Source organism: Rhinoderma darwinii, chromosome 3 (genome assembly GCF_050947455.1).
Source record: "Rhinoderma darwinii isolate aRhiDar2 chromosome 3, aRhiDar2.hap1, whole genome shotgun sequence".
Classification (NCBI taxonomy): Eukaryota; Metazoa; Chordata; class Amphibia; order Anura; family Rhinodermatidae; genus Rhinoderma; species Rhinoderma darwinii.
Genome location: NC_134689.1, coordinates 12,854,011 through 12,872,530, shown reverse-complemented (window position 1 = coordinate 12,872,530; position 18,520 = coordinate 12,854,011). Strand labels below are relative to the sequence as shown.

The following is an 18,520-nucleotide window of genomic DNA, read 5'->3' as shown; positions in this document are numbered from 1 at the left end:
GGTCTTTCTCAGACCCAACTTAGCTTATTCCTAAAGTTAAAAGAAGCCTATGTAGATAATCCGGGACCTACCCCAAAAGTGAACCTAAATGCTTGTACTCCCCACCCTTACCCCCCTGGATTACTGTTGAAGTTTAGTAGGACACAAACCATGAAAGGTGTTCCGCATTGTGAAAAAGTTGGCATGGGGAGGAGGGTCCATACCGTGCTTTGCGGGCCCCTTATTACCAGTCATTACAGAGTAGATAGAAGTTCTGTTCAGGCATCACTAGGGATTAGTTTGGGAATCTCCGCTCTATGCCAACAAATGACTAGTGTATAAATACAATGTTTACATAGGTTTTGGCAGGGATAAAACTCACATCATCCTCAACACAATACCGTGGGGCAGCTCAATAAGATTACTACAGGCTGTAAAGTAAAATGAGATTGTCTTCACGGCTGTTCACGGACCTGCTCCTTGGCTGCTTCATTCACAGATCATTATGTAATTACACGAACAAGTCGCTGCTACACTACTTTATGGAGCGTTCCCCGCCAGTGAACCAAATCCACCCTTTCAGTGCCAGATGGCAGCCGCCTCTGGCATCTAAGAGGTTAAAACGGCCAAAAATGCTGGAACTGAGACTCCGCTTCTTGTCTGATGTCTAGACAATAAAGACCAGATTTGGATGGATTGGATTGAAACAGGCGGCTTGTTTTCCATATACTGTAACCAGAGTTTTCTGGGACACGGTGCAAAATTTACACCCATCATCCCTTATACCGTGGGTCTGCATAGAGCGCAGAATTAGACTCACCCATTACATGCCCAGATATGTGACGCCCAGTCCATGCAATGGAAGGGTATATGTTAAGCCCAGCACATGTAATTAGTGTTTATATGTGGTGCCAAATTCAAAAAGTTCGTTTATCTGATGCCCAGCACTTGTAATGGGCAAGTATATGAGATGCTGGGCACATGTAATGGGCAATAGGTGAGTATATATGATGGTCAGAAGATGCAATGGGTGAGTACATGTAATATAATAGTATATATAATAATGAATATAAAATATACGAATACTAGAACACCATTAGGTGCTCCATGGATATACAGCTAGGTTGATATTTGAAAGGGTTGTCTCATCAAGACGAAGCCTGCCCTATTAAGGCCCCCATTTGGGTTGCATTACATATACAGCCATTTATCTGAATGGTTGGCATATAATACTTCATTTCTACAATACAAATGTATGGGCGGACAAAACTTTGGCTGTTACCATCGGGGGCTTCCAGCTGTCAGGCCCACATCCATCAGCTGATTGCTGGGGCAACTGTTGTTAGAGAAGGGGCTACCTGAGGAGACAACCCATTTCATTTTTTATTTGGATCAAGAATGGGGCACATATATTTGCCTATTATTCACTAATAGTGAAACTCCAACATGGCCCATCGATTGGCGCAATGTGTCAGTGAAACAGAAACAGGGTATACAGCCACCAATATTGAGGTATTAGTATCATATACTTTACTTGTATTGTATTAATTTTTGGCCTTTTTTTTTAGATTTCCTGAAGTAAAAAAAGAAATAAAAAAATGTTTGTTTTGAAAAAAATAAAAAAATTCTTGGAAAATAATAGCTCTAATTTCCGTCTTATCAATGCATTCTTATTTTCCATTAAAAGCTTGAATTCTCTCCCCTTTCCTCCGCAGTTGGTGAATAATCTGCTATAAGGTAATTGCTTTATTGAAAAGATAATAGCGCAATAAATAAATAATGGTTAAACTGTATCTGTTACCTGATATCGTTATCTCTCTGGACCTGCGAGAGTCTCCCCAGTTCTGGCACCAGCAAATGGACCTTAAATAATCATTCCTGGCACCGGTAACAAAAGAGACCACTATGCTAAGACTCCCTAAGCTCAGCATACCTGACATGCTTTATATTATTACTGATCTTTACAGGTTTTTTTGTAAAGTCTTGAAAATAGCCTCATCAAGATGGGACGAAATAGCGATATGTATATGAGTCTATTAAAGGTCGAGGGGCAGAGGCCGTAACTCCTTCTCCTGGGCCCCAATGCAAAATCTGTAACAGAGCCCCCAACTATCACAATTCATGTATAGTAGTGGTTTGCACGTATAGAAAAGATAAATCTTTTGGGCCCCTTAGGCTCCTGGGCCCGTATGCAACTGCACCTTCTATAGTTATGCCCATGACGCGGGGCAATTAAAAAAAAGTACCCTGTACAGTCACCGATTCAATCATCTAGCCTGTAAGAGTCATTGGCCCAGCTAGGAGATCTTCATCACCTTTGGGAAGGAGTGGATAAATGTTTAAAAGCAACTGTGGCAGGGGTGCACTGATATTGGAATGAGCCCCCTGGGCAATAATGGCCGTGGGCTCCTTACCAGCCACCATAGTTATAATACACTTGAGTCAGGTTAACACATGACATCATATACCTCTTGTTTTTTTTTGTTTGTTTTTTTACTTTATCACATCTTACTCAGGAGTTGTGGGTCACTCCTGGACATGGGCCCCCTGGGCATTTCCCTAATGCCAAATGTTCAGTCCTCCCCTGAACTGTCGGCTCTATTTTTTTTAAACTAGTCTAGAAAACCATCTTTACAGCTTATTGAATTGTATATTTTTGTACCCCACCTCCCCCACTGGCCCATTTCTCCTACCTCACTAGGACAGTGATTGTCTCATAGCTTTTTTGCTCATGAATTGGCTTTAGCGTTAAGTGGGTATATCTCCTTTGTACATGTATATGTGGATGTCCATACGTGGTCCAAAAGAAAGGCACGGTAACAGGTTAAAGGGAATGGGTCATCAGAAAACGACATATTGTTTAAATCAAGTTTTTATGTTAAACATATTTTTAAATAATTTTTGGTGAATTGTTTTTTTAATTTACCATGTCATTATGTATATTAAAAAATAATCCTGAAATGTTGCAGTTTTTACTTTGGCCACTAAGCCGCATAATTGACTGATCCTTCCTGTTCTTTAGAGATAACTTCTGAGCAGTCATTTCATTATCATCACAGGCATGATTACAATGACAGGTAACACCTATATATAGATAACACATGATCCATTATTTATAAGGCTGTGTTCACAACACCGTCGCTTTCCGCCTAGGGGATCCGTCGGAGGTTTCCGTCAGGTTAACCACTCAGCGAAAATGCAAACGGAAACCTCAGCTTCCGTTTCCCTCACCATTAAACTCAATGGTAACGCAAATCTAGCTAATGGTTTCCGTCTGTCCCCGTTGTGACAGGGTTCCAATCAGTCGACTGCGCTATTGGTTCCGTCAAGAACAACGGAACCCTGTCACAATGGTGACAGACAGAAACCATGAGCTAGGTTTCCGTCACCATTGCTATCAATGGTGAGAGAAACAGAAGCTTCAATTTCCGTTTGCCTTTCCATTGAGGGGTTAACCCGATGGAAACCTCTGACGGAATCCCTCAACGGAAGGGCAACGGTGATGTGAACAGGCCCTATTAGACTGATCCTTCCTGTTCTGTAGAGATCACTTCTCAGCAGTCATCTCAATATCATCACAGGCAGGATTACACAGACTGGTAACACCTATATATAGATAACACAGGATCCACCATTGACAATAGGTGATGTACACCGCTCCCCTCCTCCCCCTCCCTGCACAGTGACCTCTGCACAGAGCATGCCAAGAACAGTCTCCCATGAAAGTCAATGGGTCAGCTCCTGTTCACAGGTTCCTATGGTCCATGTGGCTGCTGTAAAGCATATTTCTAAATGCTGTTAACAGCAGCTCTGGCAGGATGACTGTCCCTGTAATCATGTACAGAAAATAGAATTAAAAAAAAAATCTGTAATTGGGAAATAAAAATACATTAGAACAAATAAACATGTATTACTATCTGGTTTAAATTAGTGAAAACAAATAAAAATGATATATTCCCTTTAAATGACTACAAAATGACCTCTAGTTTGTACATGTCTAAAGCTATAGCTGGCCATAAGATATATGGTAATAAACTACAGGCACATACATCTAAAGAATCGTGATATTACCCACGTCATCTGCCGCACAGCTGCCACATGTACATAACATGGAGGACTCTGTGGTCCATCTAGTTTGTATGATGCCCCATCGGGAATGGCATGGTTTCTTACTGCCTAGCTACTGATTCCTTTTTTTGCTGTCAACACCGTGCAAATCAAGCTGTGAACTGAATAGCCATGTCTGACAGTATGGTTGCTATGGATACACTGACTAACAACCACAGTCTTTTCAAGGGGAATGTTCGACAGGATTTCCCTAGCAACCAGTCTATCGTAGGCCCCATGCACACGACCGTGACCGTAATCACGGGCACGGTCGTGTGATTACAGGCATGGTCCGTGATTACGGGCACGGCCGGCCGCTGATGGCCGTGGACAGCCACCCACATTTTTCGGGCCATGCTTGAATATAAAAGTATGGGAGCACGGCCCATAAAAAGCAAAAAATAGGACATGTCCTATCCTTTGCGGACCCTTTCTATGGCACGGACACCTTCCCGTAAACATACGGGAAGGTGTCCGTTGGCTATAGAAATGAATGGCTGCATGGGGCTTTAGATTGCTCGAGCATTTCATGGACAAAGACTTTACAAGTTTTAAAGGAGATTTACAGGGCTGTTATATTGATGGACTATCCTTAGGATGGGTCATTAATATCTGATTGTTGGGGGACAAACACCTGGCACCCCTGCCGATTAGCTGCATGAAGGAGGACTGTCGCCGTGCACCATGTCCCGTTCATTGTTTACTAAGGCACAGCGCCATACATTTGGCTGTGGTTGTAATTAGTACTGTTGTTCAGTCCAATTCACCTGAATGGGAATGAGCTGCTGGTACCTGCAGTACCAGGCACAGCCACAATATAATGTATGGTGCTGTGCCTGGATAAACAATGAAGGGGATGGGATGATCCAGCGGCTCTAACTTAACGGCAGTGCTGTCGGGAGTCCGACCCCCACCGATCAGATATTCATTGTCTATCGTTAGGATAGACCATCAATATTAGTCTCGGAAAACACCTTTGCGCCATCGTTGCTTCTTGTAAAAATAAATTTAGCTGGAGAACCTCTTTACCTAGGCAAGGCTTGCAGTGCGTGACACAAGCAGATTTCTAGCCCCATCCTTAATATACATGATACAAATACATATCATATGGGGGTGTCTCAAAATTTTAAAGGCGCCACCTTTCATTGCTGAATCTCATAGCATCAGCTTTTGTGTCATCCATTCACAACCACGTGTTATTACCTGGACACACCTAACAACATCATACATCATTTACAAACTCGACTACAACACAGAAGGAATGAAGACATATCCATTCATGCCTTTAAAAGCCATACGCTACTAAGGAATTCTTTGATGGTGATAATGTAAAGGAAACTATGATCATGACATACCAGTGTGGTCATCATCTTAAAAGCTGCTGAAGAATCCCAAATAAAATATACTTCATCTGACCATGCTTTATTTCTTCATCTATACCAGGTGGCTCCTATGTATTGTTAGTTCACTGGATCACGAATAGAATGTCAGGACTGCAGTGAAGACTGACACACAGCCAGGGCATTTTTAACAACGTAAAAGTAGAGAACTGGTGTTTTTTAAATGTATTAATTTTTATTTTAAGGGTCCTAACGCATAATGGCATAGTTATAGAGGGTGCAGAGGAGGTATTCTCACCTAGGTCCTGATGTCTGCAGGGTTCAAGGGGCCCGCTCTCATGTAATAGGACAGCAGTGTGATAAATGGCACCTAACAATTGGGGGGGGGGGTGGTATGGGCATTTGCATCGAGGTCCTTGACGCTTCTGCTGCTTGACACACCGATAAAACTCCTAACCTCATATCACTAAGTTCACCATTTCACCATCTTAATCACCTTGCACCCCAACCCCTAAGCCTCCCAATTGCCCTGCCCAATCATGGCTACCAAAGGCTCAGCTCTAGGTTTGACCTTCAAGACCATGAAGAGCTATGAAGAACCTTACATAGCTGTCGACGGAACGGTCGTTTGGCGGACAGCTATTCCTCTCGACTCCCCGATACATATTCTCACTCCAGCTTATCTCCCGTGAGAACGTAGAATCTATTTCAATATCTGGATTTCAACATGGCCGATCCTTCTTTCCCCTGACATCTGCTGGTGGAGAGTCGGGACACCCCAATACACATTACATGGTTGGCTGCTCTCGTCGGACCTGACTGACTGGTTCGGCCTGACGTTCATCTTATGCTTATGGACACCTTTAGGACCTGTCTAAAGGTTTAAAGAGAACCATTCACCTGCCCATACTTGTGCATGTAATGGGGAAGGGCTGCACAAACCCTGGGACTTTAAACATTTTACCTATCCTCCTCCGGTATTTAGATATTGGTGCCGTTATATTTGGCGCCCGATATTTAAATAAACCCCTGAACTGTCAATGGGGTGTGTAATTGGCAATGGGGCGTGTAACATCGCTGTGACACTGTCCAATCAGCTACAGACAGTTTCACAGCAAGAGCTGGAGAGTAGAGCGTGTGCGCGCGCACGCTCTCTCACTTCAGCTCTCGGCAGACAAGGACGACAAGACTGTGTGATCTCTCGCAAGAGATCACACAGTCTTGTCCTTGTCTGCCAATAGCTGAAGAGTGGGTGAGAGCGTGCGTGTGTGCCCGCACGCATAGCTCCATTGCGGCAGGCGAAGATACTCCTGCCGCAATGGAACAGGAGAAGAATTCACATTCTTCTTCTCCTCTTCAGTTCCGTGGTGGCGGTGCAGCTGCGCGTGCACGCGCACACGCTTTCCTCTCTCCAGCTCTTGCTGTGACACTGTCCATAGCTGATTGGACAGTGTCACAGCGATGTTACATGCCCCCTTGCCAATTACACGCTCCATTGACAGTTATTTAAATATCGGGCGCCAAATATAACGGCACCTATATCTACATAACGAAGAAAGTTAGGATTTTTTTTATAGTGAGACAGAGTTTGTGCAGCCCTGACTATTACATGCTGCTCTCAGCGGCACATGTATGGGCAGGTGAAAGGTTCTCTTTAAGCTTCAAAGATGGTAGCTTTAACCAATCACATTCACAGTTGTTATTTTAGGAGGGCTGGGCATTGGCGGGTCTCTAATGAATATTCATGAGCAGCCATTTTGATTGGGACTTAAGGATTCGGGAGGATCACAATGTAAGTTATTTGAAGAAAATAACCCCCATATAGTGAATATATATATTATATTATTCTAAGATGATTTGTGTAAATCATGGAAACCCCCTCTAAAAATTCAACTAGCTACAACAAATGTAGACCAAGTTCTTCTGCTCTTCCTTTGTAAACAAGGCTGTAGTCCGGCTGCTAAGAAGATGAAAGTTTTGTGTTTGGGTCACGGGATTGTTAGCTTAGCACTGAGCAAGCGGGACAGATGCATCGTCACCTGACGCGTTAGTGACAGATAATTGTGGGAAACACATCAAAGAAAAGGATAAATGATATATAAGTAGTCAACGGGCGATAAGACGACATCTGTGTCAATCAGGTGGCGACTCTTTCTCCTGTCGGAGGCTCCTATATCGGCCCGTAGTTTCAGTCCGTAAACCCTTCGTATATTATTGTTACCCAAGACAGGATTGGAATCCACCAGAAGGAAGAAGCAAAATAGTCGGGTTTCATACATTCCTCTGTCAGGATCCATTCCAATTTTTGGAAAAAACATATGTAGGGAAGACAAACCAAAAATACGCCCACGCTTAAGAGTTCCAACTCTGTATAGTACGGTAAAAATTCATTCACAGTGAAAAGCAATCCTCAACCATGGCGACCACATCATTTCTTCGAGGCTCCATTGCTATCATCTTGGCGTTGGTCATGAAATACGAAGAGGTTCCAAGATACAAATGTCTCTTAAGGGGTTTGGAAGTTCAATAAAGCATCTCCATCTCCTCGTTTAGACACTCGGTGGTGTTCCCCGCTCATTGACCCCCACCAGTGTCATCTTCTAAAGCAGGCCATACACTTTAGAGACGCTCGTTCATCCGACTGCTGTTCCTCCTGTCTCCACCATAAACATGTACGCTCAGCTATGGCGACCATATCATTTCTTCGAGGCTCCATTGCCATCCTCATCTTGGTGTTGGTCATGCAATACGAAGAGGTCCCAAGATAAAAATGTCTCCAAAGGGGTTTGGAATTTGAATCAAGCATCTCCGTCTCTTCCTTCTGATACGTGGTGGTGTTCCCCACTCATTGACACCCACCAGTGCTGATCCTCCCTACTCCACCGTAAACATGTACGCTCGGCCAATGGGAAAGGGGTCTGGAAGCAGCTTATCTCCTGCGGGAAGAAAGGATTGGGTATGTTGAAATCCAACGTGCACAATCCTCATTTCCCCCAATATCTGCCATCGGTGGAAAGTCAAGAAACCCCCAAACATATTAGATAGTCGGCCGAAATCGGCAGGTTCGGCCAACAATTGTCTAATGTATATGGCCAGCTATGTATAAAAGAATATCGAAGATCGAGCAGGACGCTTCTTTTTCCTATTGGCTGAAATAATCAGCTTCCGGCTCCCATTGAAATTAATGGGTGGCAGATTTTTACGGCTGAATCCGCAGAAAAATTCCTGCATGTGAACATACCCTTATTGTCGTTATGGGCAAGGAATTATGAAAATGTACTTTATGAAGTTGTTTCCTAACATAGAAAAACATGTTGAAAAACATCGAATGTAAAGGATCACTCCCAGTATCTATTCCTATTATCAGTCAATAAATCCATTCATAGGACGTATAATGTTTATTTACGGCAAATCACGCTTTACGACCAAAGGGTCATGAACTAAAGTTAATGCTACATTGCTACTTGACATTTCTGTGGAAAACTTTACATAAACATCCATATAGATACATTCCTTAGCCATAGACATCATCCCTGCTTGTACGGATAAGTAACCTCTCTTTATATATCCTAAGGCCTGAACTGTCAGTGGGACACATTCCCCAGCACCATAAAGAAGCACGTTTCCTGGGGCGTAACGTCGTTGCCTTTGATGGGCTTTGGAGCCCATTGGAGGTCTACGGGCTATTTTTTTTAGTTTTACCTTAAATACATATACACTGAGATTGTTTTCTCTGCGTCTCTTCCCGAAGCTTATTTAAGGCCGGGCACGTGGGTCGGGAAATTAAAAATAATCTTATATAATAAATGTACGTTATAAAATCTATATCCTAAATTTTAATAGGATTTTTTACATTGGCCTTTTTCCGTTCCGTTGCGGTGGCCATTTTAGAAAAACGGTCAACAGGAAGGGCAGCCATATTGGTTGTCATTCCTTCAGCATGTGGAATCGATAATGATGCAACAGTTTGACCATCAGCTGCATTATCGTGAATCTGAAACAAATCTGATCTGAATCCACCTCCAGTTCTATCAGGGTCTCAAGCTGCTGCTCTCTTCCTCCCCCATGCTTTAGACTGCAGCTCGACCTGTTTAGATTGACAGCTTAGGAGGTCAATATATAGAATTCAATTTTGACAGAATAATTATAATCTACAACAGTGGTGTACATAGAAGCGAGGGGGGAGGCGATAACAAAGATCGAACTGGGCTCCCATTATAGTGATGGGTTTTGTTACACAGGGGCCTGGCGTATGTTACCCCCTTTCCGCAATCTTTGGGCCAATTCTACCCCCTAATTTTTGTAAACAATACTGTTCCTACACCCAATAGCAAAGGGGAAAGGATCAACCATGATTGGGCCCCTTTCACCAAAGGGCCCATAGCAGCCGCATGGTCGGCCTCTATGGTACGTACGCCCTTGATCTACAATCAACTAAACTATAAGTGACAAAATGTTTATTAGGCGATTGCCCCATATGTAATGACGAAAAATAGACAAAAACACCTGATTATCTTACTCCACCAATCAACACAATGCTCTGCTTTATTATTATAAAATCTATCTTTGTTGTCCATAGCAACCAATCACAGTCCTGCTTTCATTTTTCATAATGCTCTTGAAAAAATGAAAACTGCCCTGTGATTGGTTGCTATGGGCAACAAAGGTAGTTTCTCTTTTAAGGTCCTTTTACACTGGCCCATTTTGGCCATAACAATGAGCACCGATCAATGAGACAGCTCGTTGAGCGGCGCTCGTTTTCTCCTTTCACAAGGAGCTATGTATGGGGACGAGCATTCATTGCTACGATCCCTCGTCCCTATACATTTTCATCATGTCGGCTGCCTGACAACGATAATATTTTGGGCTGCATAGACTTTACAATCAGCCAATGAACGAGTGTTTGCTTGTTCATCGATTGATCGTTGCCCTGTTTACACAGGACAATTATCGGGAACGAGCGTTCTGTGAATGCCCGATAATTGGTCCGTATAAAAGTGTCTTCACAGTTTTATAAATCTTCCCCAATTGTGTTGCCCATTGAATCATGCCATCCATGGCATACGCTTGGATTGATTATGTGCCCCTTCATGCATCACACGTAATGAAAGTCAATGTGGCTGCATTACTGGATTTCCTGCGAATGTCGCGTTGCTGTTGCCGCAGGTCGCAACGTGGCCACAATGACTTTCATTATGTGCAATGCACACAGTGATCTTTGCCGCCAAAGTCGCCATGTAGCCCTAGCCTAAAGCAGAGCATTGTGTTGATTGGTGGATTAACATAATTAGATGCGCTGCCGGCGTTTTCTTCTATTTTCTAACAGTAAAACTGTCTTTGTTGCCCATAGCAACCAATCAGAGCTCAGCTTTCATTTTCCCAATACAGTTTAAGAAATGAAAGCTGAGCTCTAATTGGTTGCTATGGGCAACAAATACAATTTTGCTGTATGAGAGTTTTGATAAATTAGGCCCATTAATATTTTTAGAGAGCTTTAGTCACCAGACAGACCTCTTTTTTTAGGGCATATATATCTATAATAATATTACTATACAAGTAGGTGTAATGTGGGTACAGCAACCCTCAACAGGAGACACGTGCTGTAGGCAAAACCAGCTAAGATGGGTCACACGACCAGCTCACCGACATCTAATAAAAGGATAAAACAATTTACAGTCAAAACCCAATAATCCAGCATGTCTGGGACCAATAATGTGCCCAATTATTGAAAATGCCAGAAGTTGTCATTGGGGGCCATTGGTAGCAAGGGGAAGCATTAGGGTATGTTCACACGCTTAACAAAAATACGTCTGAAAATACGGAGCGGTTTTCAAGGGAAAACAGCTCCTAATTTTCAGCCGTTTTTTTAATCAACTCGCGTTTTTTTGCGGTGTTTTTTATGGCTATTTTTGGAGTGGTTTTGCTATGGAGTCAATGAAAAACGGCTCCAATAACGGCTCAAGAAGTGACATGCACTTCTTTTTACGAGGTGTTTTTTAAAAAAATACCCCATCGGCATATGCTTCCGATATTTCAACCGTTTTTTGGGACATTGACGGCCCGAAAAACGGTTGAAAATAGGTTGTGTGAACATACGCTTACATTTCAAGCACAGGCAGGCACAAAAAAGCACAAGGCACCTGGACGCCTGTATAATAAAAATGCAGAAAAATATATATAATCACGCCTAGTTTTAAGCACAGGTTTTCTAAGTGAGTGTGGGAAAAATAATCGCTACCCGTTCCGCTGCTCGATGTTTACCAACATGTCCTATTTTTTCCCGGACCCTTCACACGCTCCGTTAAAACAACGGTCGTGTGAATGGCACCATTGAAATACATGAGTCTGTGTGACGGCCGTTGTTATAACGGCCGTCACACACGGACGTGATACACAGTCGTCTGAATAAGCCCTAAGTCTATGTTCACACGCAAAAGTAAAAATGGCTGTAAAATACTCAGCCTCTGATTTTCAGCCGTTTTTTGATGCGTTTTTTGCAGCCGTTTTTTGAGCTGTTTTTCTATTGACACAATGAAAAATGGCTCCAAAAACGGCTCAAGAAATGACATGCACGTCTTTTTACGGGGCGTTTTTTACGCACTGTTTTTTCAAACCGCCGTCTAAAAAACCGCCCTGTCTGAATGAAACGCCATTTTTCCCATTGAAATCAATGGGGAGATTTTTGGAGTCGTTCAGCTTCCGTTTTTTCAGAAAATAAGTCGTGTGAACATACCCTTAGGCTTACAGCTGATACACTTTGTAAAACGCATGGGTAATTAAAAAACATTCATTTTTTAGATGCGTTTTTCAGACAAACAGTTCAAAAACGCAACGCAAACGCAACATGTGAACCTAGCTTTAGGGTGCCTTTTCACCTTGCAGTTGAGGTAAGCTTAAAACCGCATCCGAAAAACCTATGCGGTAAAAACCACAACTGCATTGAGAAACACCAAATCGCAGTGAAAAAAAATTTCGGATGCAGTTTTAACCGCACTTCAACCGGGACGTGTGAATGTACCCTAATTCCAAAGGTTGAAATGTGCTGCGCGCACAGACGCAGGGCTAATTAACTGGATCAAAACTTCCTCTTGTAGCGAGTCATGCAGCTGTGTGAGGAGAACTAGATCGCATTTACTAACAGCAAGCAGAGATGTTGAGGAAAATACAAACTATATAAGTGTACAAATAATGGATAAAAAGAAATGTAAAGACCACAGCATATATTTCATAAATCATTCTCAATTGTCGCTTTCACAGACATATGTGTATATATATATTAAAAAAAAAGGGGTAACATCAAAGTTTACTCAGCAGTTTCCATCCCCTATATTGATAGAAATTGCTTACCTACTCGTAGCTCTTGTCCGAAGACCGTCCTCTCTCCAAGTGCTGAGCAATTCCATCTGGAGTAGCGGAACTGATACTGACATTCATTGATCCCCATCTGTGCCCCTTCTCCAATAACTATAATGGCATCCGGGCGGCTCTCGCAGATGGCTCTTTGCCGAGGCGCCAACCCTGGAATCTTGTTGCAGATTATATTTGCTCCCAAAGCCACCACAGATGACAAAGCTCTAGAAAGAAATAAAATGAGCTATCAGAGATGAAATAAAAGTGGAGTCATATAACCAGTCAGCAGGTGAAGCCGGGTGACAACCCCTATAGGAGCTGTAATGGCGGCCATATTGCTTGTCACCCAAAAACATATATAATAGCCAAGTAGAACTTGATAAAAGACGACAATGAACCTCATACACGCGACCTTATTACAGATCCAGGCTCCATTGCGTTTCGTACAACGGAGGTATTCTCTCCTAGAAGCAATGGAGGAAGCACCATATGGGGCACACGGAGTGCCTACAGGCCCCGTAGACACTCCATGTGCCGCCGCATAGGGTCTGGGCACACGGCATTGCTAAATGTTATGAGTAACCTAACCCCTATTTATAATGGAGGTAGCATTGTTTTTTTAAAGGGGTATTACAGTTGAAGCAAATAAAGGTTATTCATTGTATAATGAAGAGTTAAACAATTTTCCAATATACTTTCTGTATCAATTTCTCACGCTTTTCAAAATCTCTGCTTGCAGTTATTCAATAGGGTGCTGATAAAAAAATCTGTCCTGGTCATGTGATGGACTCACAGGTGCAGGGCTCATTACGGTTATCAGACGTGATCTGGTAACGAGCTACGGACCTGTGTGTCATTAACATGTCCGGGCTTCTGTTGAATGACTGCAAGCAGAGATCAAACCAAGAGACAATTATGGTAGTCATACATTAGAGAATTTAAAGAAAAAATAGCCACCGGTCGATCCAGATGTGGGAGGAACAAGAACTTGGCTCATTAGAGAGCTCTGATACCTGTACTGAAGCTTTAACGAACCATGTGTAATCATCACATGTTCAGGACAGATTTTTCCATCCTCTGAAAGTAAACAATGAAGATTTCCATTCACTGACTATGAGCAGAGAAGTTGAAAACCATAAAGAATTGATACACAAAGTATATTAGAATATTGCAAAACTTTTTATTATACAACGCTTGGCCTCAAATCATGAAATCATAGTAAATTTGGAATGTCCCTTTAAATCAAAGCAATATCATAAGGGTTAAAAATTCGCAATTAAAATCGGTATTCTGGTTTCAGCCAATCAGAGATGTGTCTTGTAATAAGCTGACCGCCTCTGTGTCGATCACATGATCAGGACAGATTATCATCCACTGGAAGTAAACAATGAAGGTTCCAATTGAATGAGAGCAAGCAGAGATCTTGAAAACCGTGATGACTTGATACTGAAAGTATATAAAAAAAAAAATTAAACTTCTCATTATACAAAGTAACCTTTATTTACTGAAACTGGAGTACCCCTTTAAATCCTTAAAGTAACCTATAAAAAATATTTCCCTATAACGGTCGGCAAACACTATGGAAACTGTCCTTTTATAATTGGTGCTTCCTATAGGTCGCAAGTAGTCATGTGACAAAGAGTTAATTTGACACATCATTTCCTCTTAGCAGATAAAATGAATTCCTCCGATTCTGATTCCACCTAGGGAGTCCGTAATTTTTTACAATGTCCATTATGGACGACGGGAATAATAAGGCCTCATGCACATGACCCTAGTGGTGTGCACGGCCGTGATTTATGTCTCAAACGGCCGCGGAGTGTCACTCGTGGGCCGTGCACATGGCCGCAAAATACAGCCGTAATAAGACCTAATAAGACCATGTCCTAACTTTTTGCGGTCCAGGCTCCTGGGCAATGCAGGGACCGTGGAAACCACAGTCGTGTGCATGGGCCCATTGAAATGAATGGGGCCGCAATTCACCCGCGCACTTGCGGGTGAATTGCGGCCGCAAAAATACGTTGGTGTGCATGAGGCCTTAGTAATGCACAGAATACATCAGTAATGACATCACAATGGCCGCTATTTTACCATTAGCGTGAACCCGGTCGGTCATTTCACACACAGCGATCTTCTGTTATCACCCGTCATCTGTCGTGGCCTGGAAACGACGGTTTCTTTATCTGACATTTTTACGTTTTTTAGTGCATTTTGTTTCTTTACTCTGCGGATAAGGATTACAGTCCTGTCTTGGTGGCATTTCCAATTTTTTTTTTTGTAAAAGTGGGAAAGGGGAGGGGGCAGCCATTTTGTTGTCGGCATTAAGTGCTCTGTCTGGTGCTGAAGAAACAAGAGATATTTACAGTGTGAGGGCCTCGCCGAGCAAGTTGTGACAACACAAAATCTCAGAAGGAGCTTAATCCTCATGTCCTTAAAAGCCACTTACATTGGAGGTTGGAGAGGGGGGCGAAGGCTAAGATTTCCAATATGTCTAAAACCATTAGCGGACAGTTTTAAGACCTGTGATATGGTGGCCCCTGTGAGAAAATGTGTCCGGAGTCAGGGAAATAGGGGGTAATACCGCAATTAATAATGTCATTCTGTGCATTAATAATACCGCCATACACTGCCCACAAAAAACTTCCATAAAGTGCATACATAAGTAGCTCCATACAGTGAACACATAGCAGGGCCTATATAATTAACACCACACAGTGACCACATAGTAGTGCCATAGAGTGCCTATATAATCAGTACTATACAGTGACCACATAGTAGTGCTATACAGTGCCTATATAATCAGTACTATGCAGGGATCACATAGCAGTGCCTATATAATTAGCACCATACAGTGCCCACATAGTAGTGCTATACAGTGTCTATATAATCAGTACTATACAGTGAACACATAGTAGTGCCATACCATGCTTATGTAATCAGTCTTATACATTGACCACCTAGTGGTGCCATATAGTGTATATGTAATCAGTACTATACAGTGAACGCATAGCAGGGCCTATATAATTAGCAGCACACATTGATCACTTAGTAGTGCCATAGAGTGCCCTTATAATCAGTAGTATACAGTGACCACATAGTAGTGCCATACAGTGCCTATATAAACAGTACTATACAGTGACCACATAGTAGTGCTATACAGTGCCTATATAATCAGTACTATACAGTGACCACATAGCAGTGCATATATAATTAGCACCATACAGTGACCACAAAGTAGTGTTATACAGTGCCTATATAATCAGTACTATACAGTGAACACATAGTAGTGCTATACAGTGTCTATATAATCAGTACTATACAGTGAACACATAGTAGTGCCATACCGTGCCTATGTAATCAGTCTTATACATTGACCACATAGTGGTGCCATATAGTGCATATGTAATCAGTACTATACAGTGACCGCATAGTAGTGCCATACAGTGCATATGTAATCAGTACTATACAGTGACCACATAGTAGTGCCATACAGTGTCTATATAGTCAGTACAATACAGTGACCACATAGTAGTGCCATACAGTGCCTATATAAACAGTACTATACAGTGACCACATAGTAGTGCTATACAGTGCCTATATAATCAGTACTATACAGTGAACACATAGTAGTGCCATACCGTGCCTATGTAATCAGTCTTATACATTGACCACATAGTGGTGCCATACAGTGCATATGTAATCAGTACTATACAGTGACCACATAGTAGTGCCCTACAGTGCATATGTAATCAGTACTATACAGTGACCACATAGTAGTGCCATACAGTGTCTATATAATCAGTACTATACAGTGAACACATAGTAGTGCCATACCGTGCCTATGTAATCAGTCTTATACATTGACCACATAGTGGTGCCATACAGTGCATATGTAATCAGTACTATACAGTGACCACATAGTAGTGCCATACAGTGTCTATATAGTCAGTACAGTACAGTGACCACATAGTAGTGCCATACAGTGCCTATGTAATCAGTACTATACAGTGAACGCATAGTAGTGCTATACAGTGCTTGTGTAATCAGTACTATACAGTGAACACACAGTAGTGCCATACAGTGCTTATATAATTATCACCACACAGTGACCACATAGTAATGCCTATATAATTAGTACTATACAGTGACCACATAGTAGTGCTATACAGTGCCTATATAATCAGTACTATACATTGACGACATAGTAGTGCCATACTGTCCCCATTTGAATAAAGCGGTGGTTGAGCATGCGCTTTACTGCTTCAGTCTCTCTCTATGGGACAGATGAAGATAGGCAAGCGATGTGCATTGCACATGTGCACAGAACCTGCATAGAGTCACAAAGATTCTGCATTACGTGTGCTGATGTTACCAGAGAGCAGGGCATTGTAGGCATTTTAGTCACATGACTGACAACGGGCTGGAGCTAAACTGCTGTCTGTTACCAAGGGCGACCAGCAGAATTTTGAAATTCGCTTAGGATAGTAATGCAGAAAACAATATGAAATAACTCACAATCTTATATCAGACAGTGGGACACAGAATCCGTACAGGTCGGCATTATAGACCTGTAGGGACTCTGTGTGCCGATGTATGGTTCATCCATAATACGGAATGTGAATCTGGGAGGGAAGAACACCAACGTGAGGCATAGTATGGGCCCAAAGCAGGCTGTAGTACGGCCATGTACATGACCCCTAACAGTAGAATTATGCTAACTGTGGTTCAAAAGTAGAGTTTTCCTTTAAATCCCCTATGCCTGTAAGGAAAATGACTGACAGTCAGCAATTCCTGGCATCTCTCGACAGCCATGCCTCAGTAGGGACTGATCAGTGACCATGGGTAGAGATAGAATTGAATCAACACAGTTTGCACGTCTACCTGAAAGTTTGGGAATTTCCACCAAAAAAAAAGTTCAGACACTAAAAACACACGGTTAAAGGGGGGATCTTGTGACTGACTGGAGGAATTACACTGTAAAAATAACAATACCATTGAAATAACTTACATTTGACAACCAAGTTTAGCATCTCAACCACCAAGATACACAATGAGGTCGCAGACAATGTAGCATCAGATTAGAGCACAGCACTTCTCTCCGCTCTCGAATGTCTCGGTCTAGATTCCGTGATAATATCTAATAGCTGATTGAACTTAAGCTGGCCGGTATAGTCATAACAACCACGACCACATAGGAGATGGCTGTGCTTAAGGTAACAAAAGTGTACATCGATGTTCTCATAATCACGGCCAGACATTACTCGCAGACACTTTATTACACCTATCAATAATATTTGTCAGTGAATCACGGAGTGAGAGAGTGATTCATACCTGATAAGGTCTTGGTATTTCAAGGGTAACTAAACTTTCAAAAAACTTCTGACATGTCAGAAGTTTTGATCGGAGGGATCCGAGCACCGAGACCCCCATCGATCGCTAAAACGAAGCGGCAGAAGCGCTCGGGTGAGCACTGAGCCGCTTCGTTTCTGAACGGCTTTTCTCGGAAAGACGAGCAGTTGGTATACGGGTTCATAGACTTTCTATGGTCAATTTCTAGGCCAATTTCTATGACCAATTTCTAGGCTTTTTGAGAAAAGCCGATCAGAAACGGAGAGCCTTAGCGCTCACCCGAGCGCTACTGCCGCTTCGTTTTAGAGATCGTTGAGGGTCTCAGTGCTCGGACCCCTCCGATCAAAACTTCTGACGTGTCACTATGACACGTCAGAAGTTTTTTTAAAGTATAG

The 18,520-nt window shown here is 42.4% G+C and overlaps 1 protein-coding gene across 2 annotated transcripts in view; it reads right to left on the bottom strand.

Moving 5' to 3' along the window:
- WNT7B (Wnt family member 7B) overlaps window positions 1-18,520 on the bottom strand; it is an 89,410-nt gene that overhangs the window by 23,849 nt on the left and 47,041 nt on the right. For both annotated transcript variants that reach the window (XM_075855936.1, XM_075855935.1), the window contains exon 2: window positions 12,774-13,000. In XM_075855936.1, the coding sequence (XP_075712051.1) occupies window positions 12,774-13,000 (227 nt within the window). The remainder of the gene's footprint in view (window positions 1-12,773; window positions 13,001-18,520) is intronic.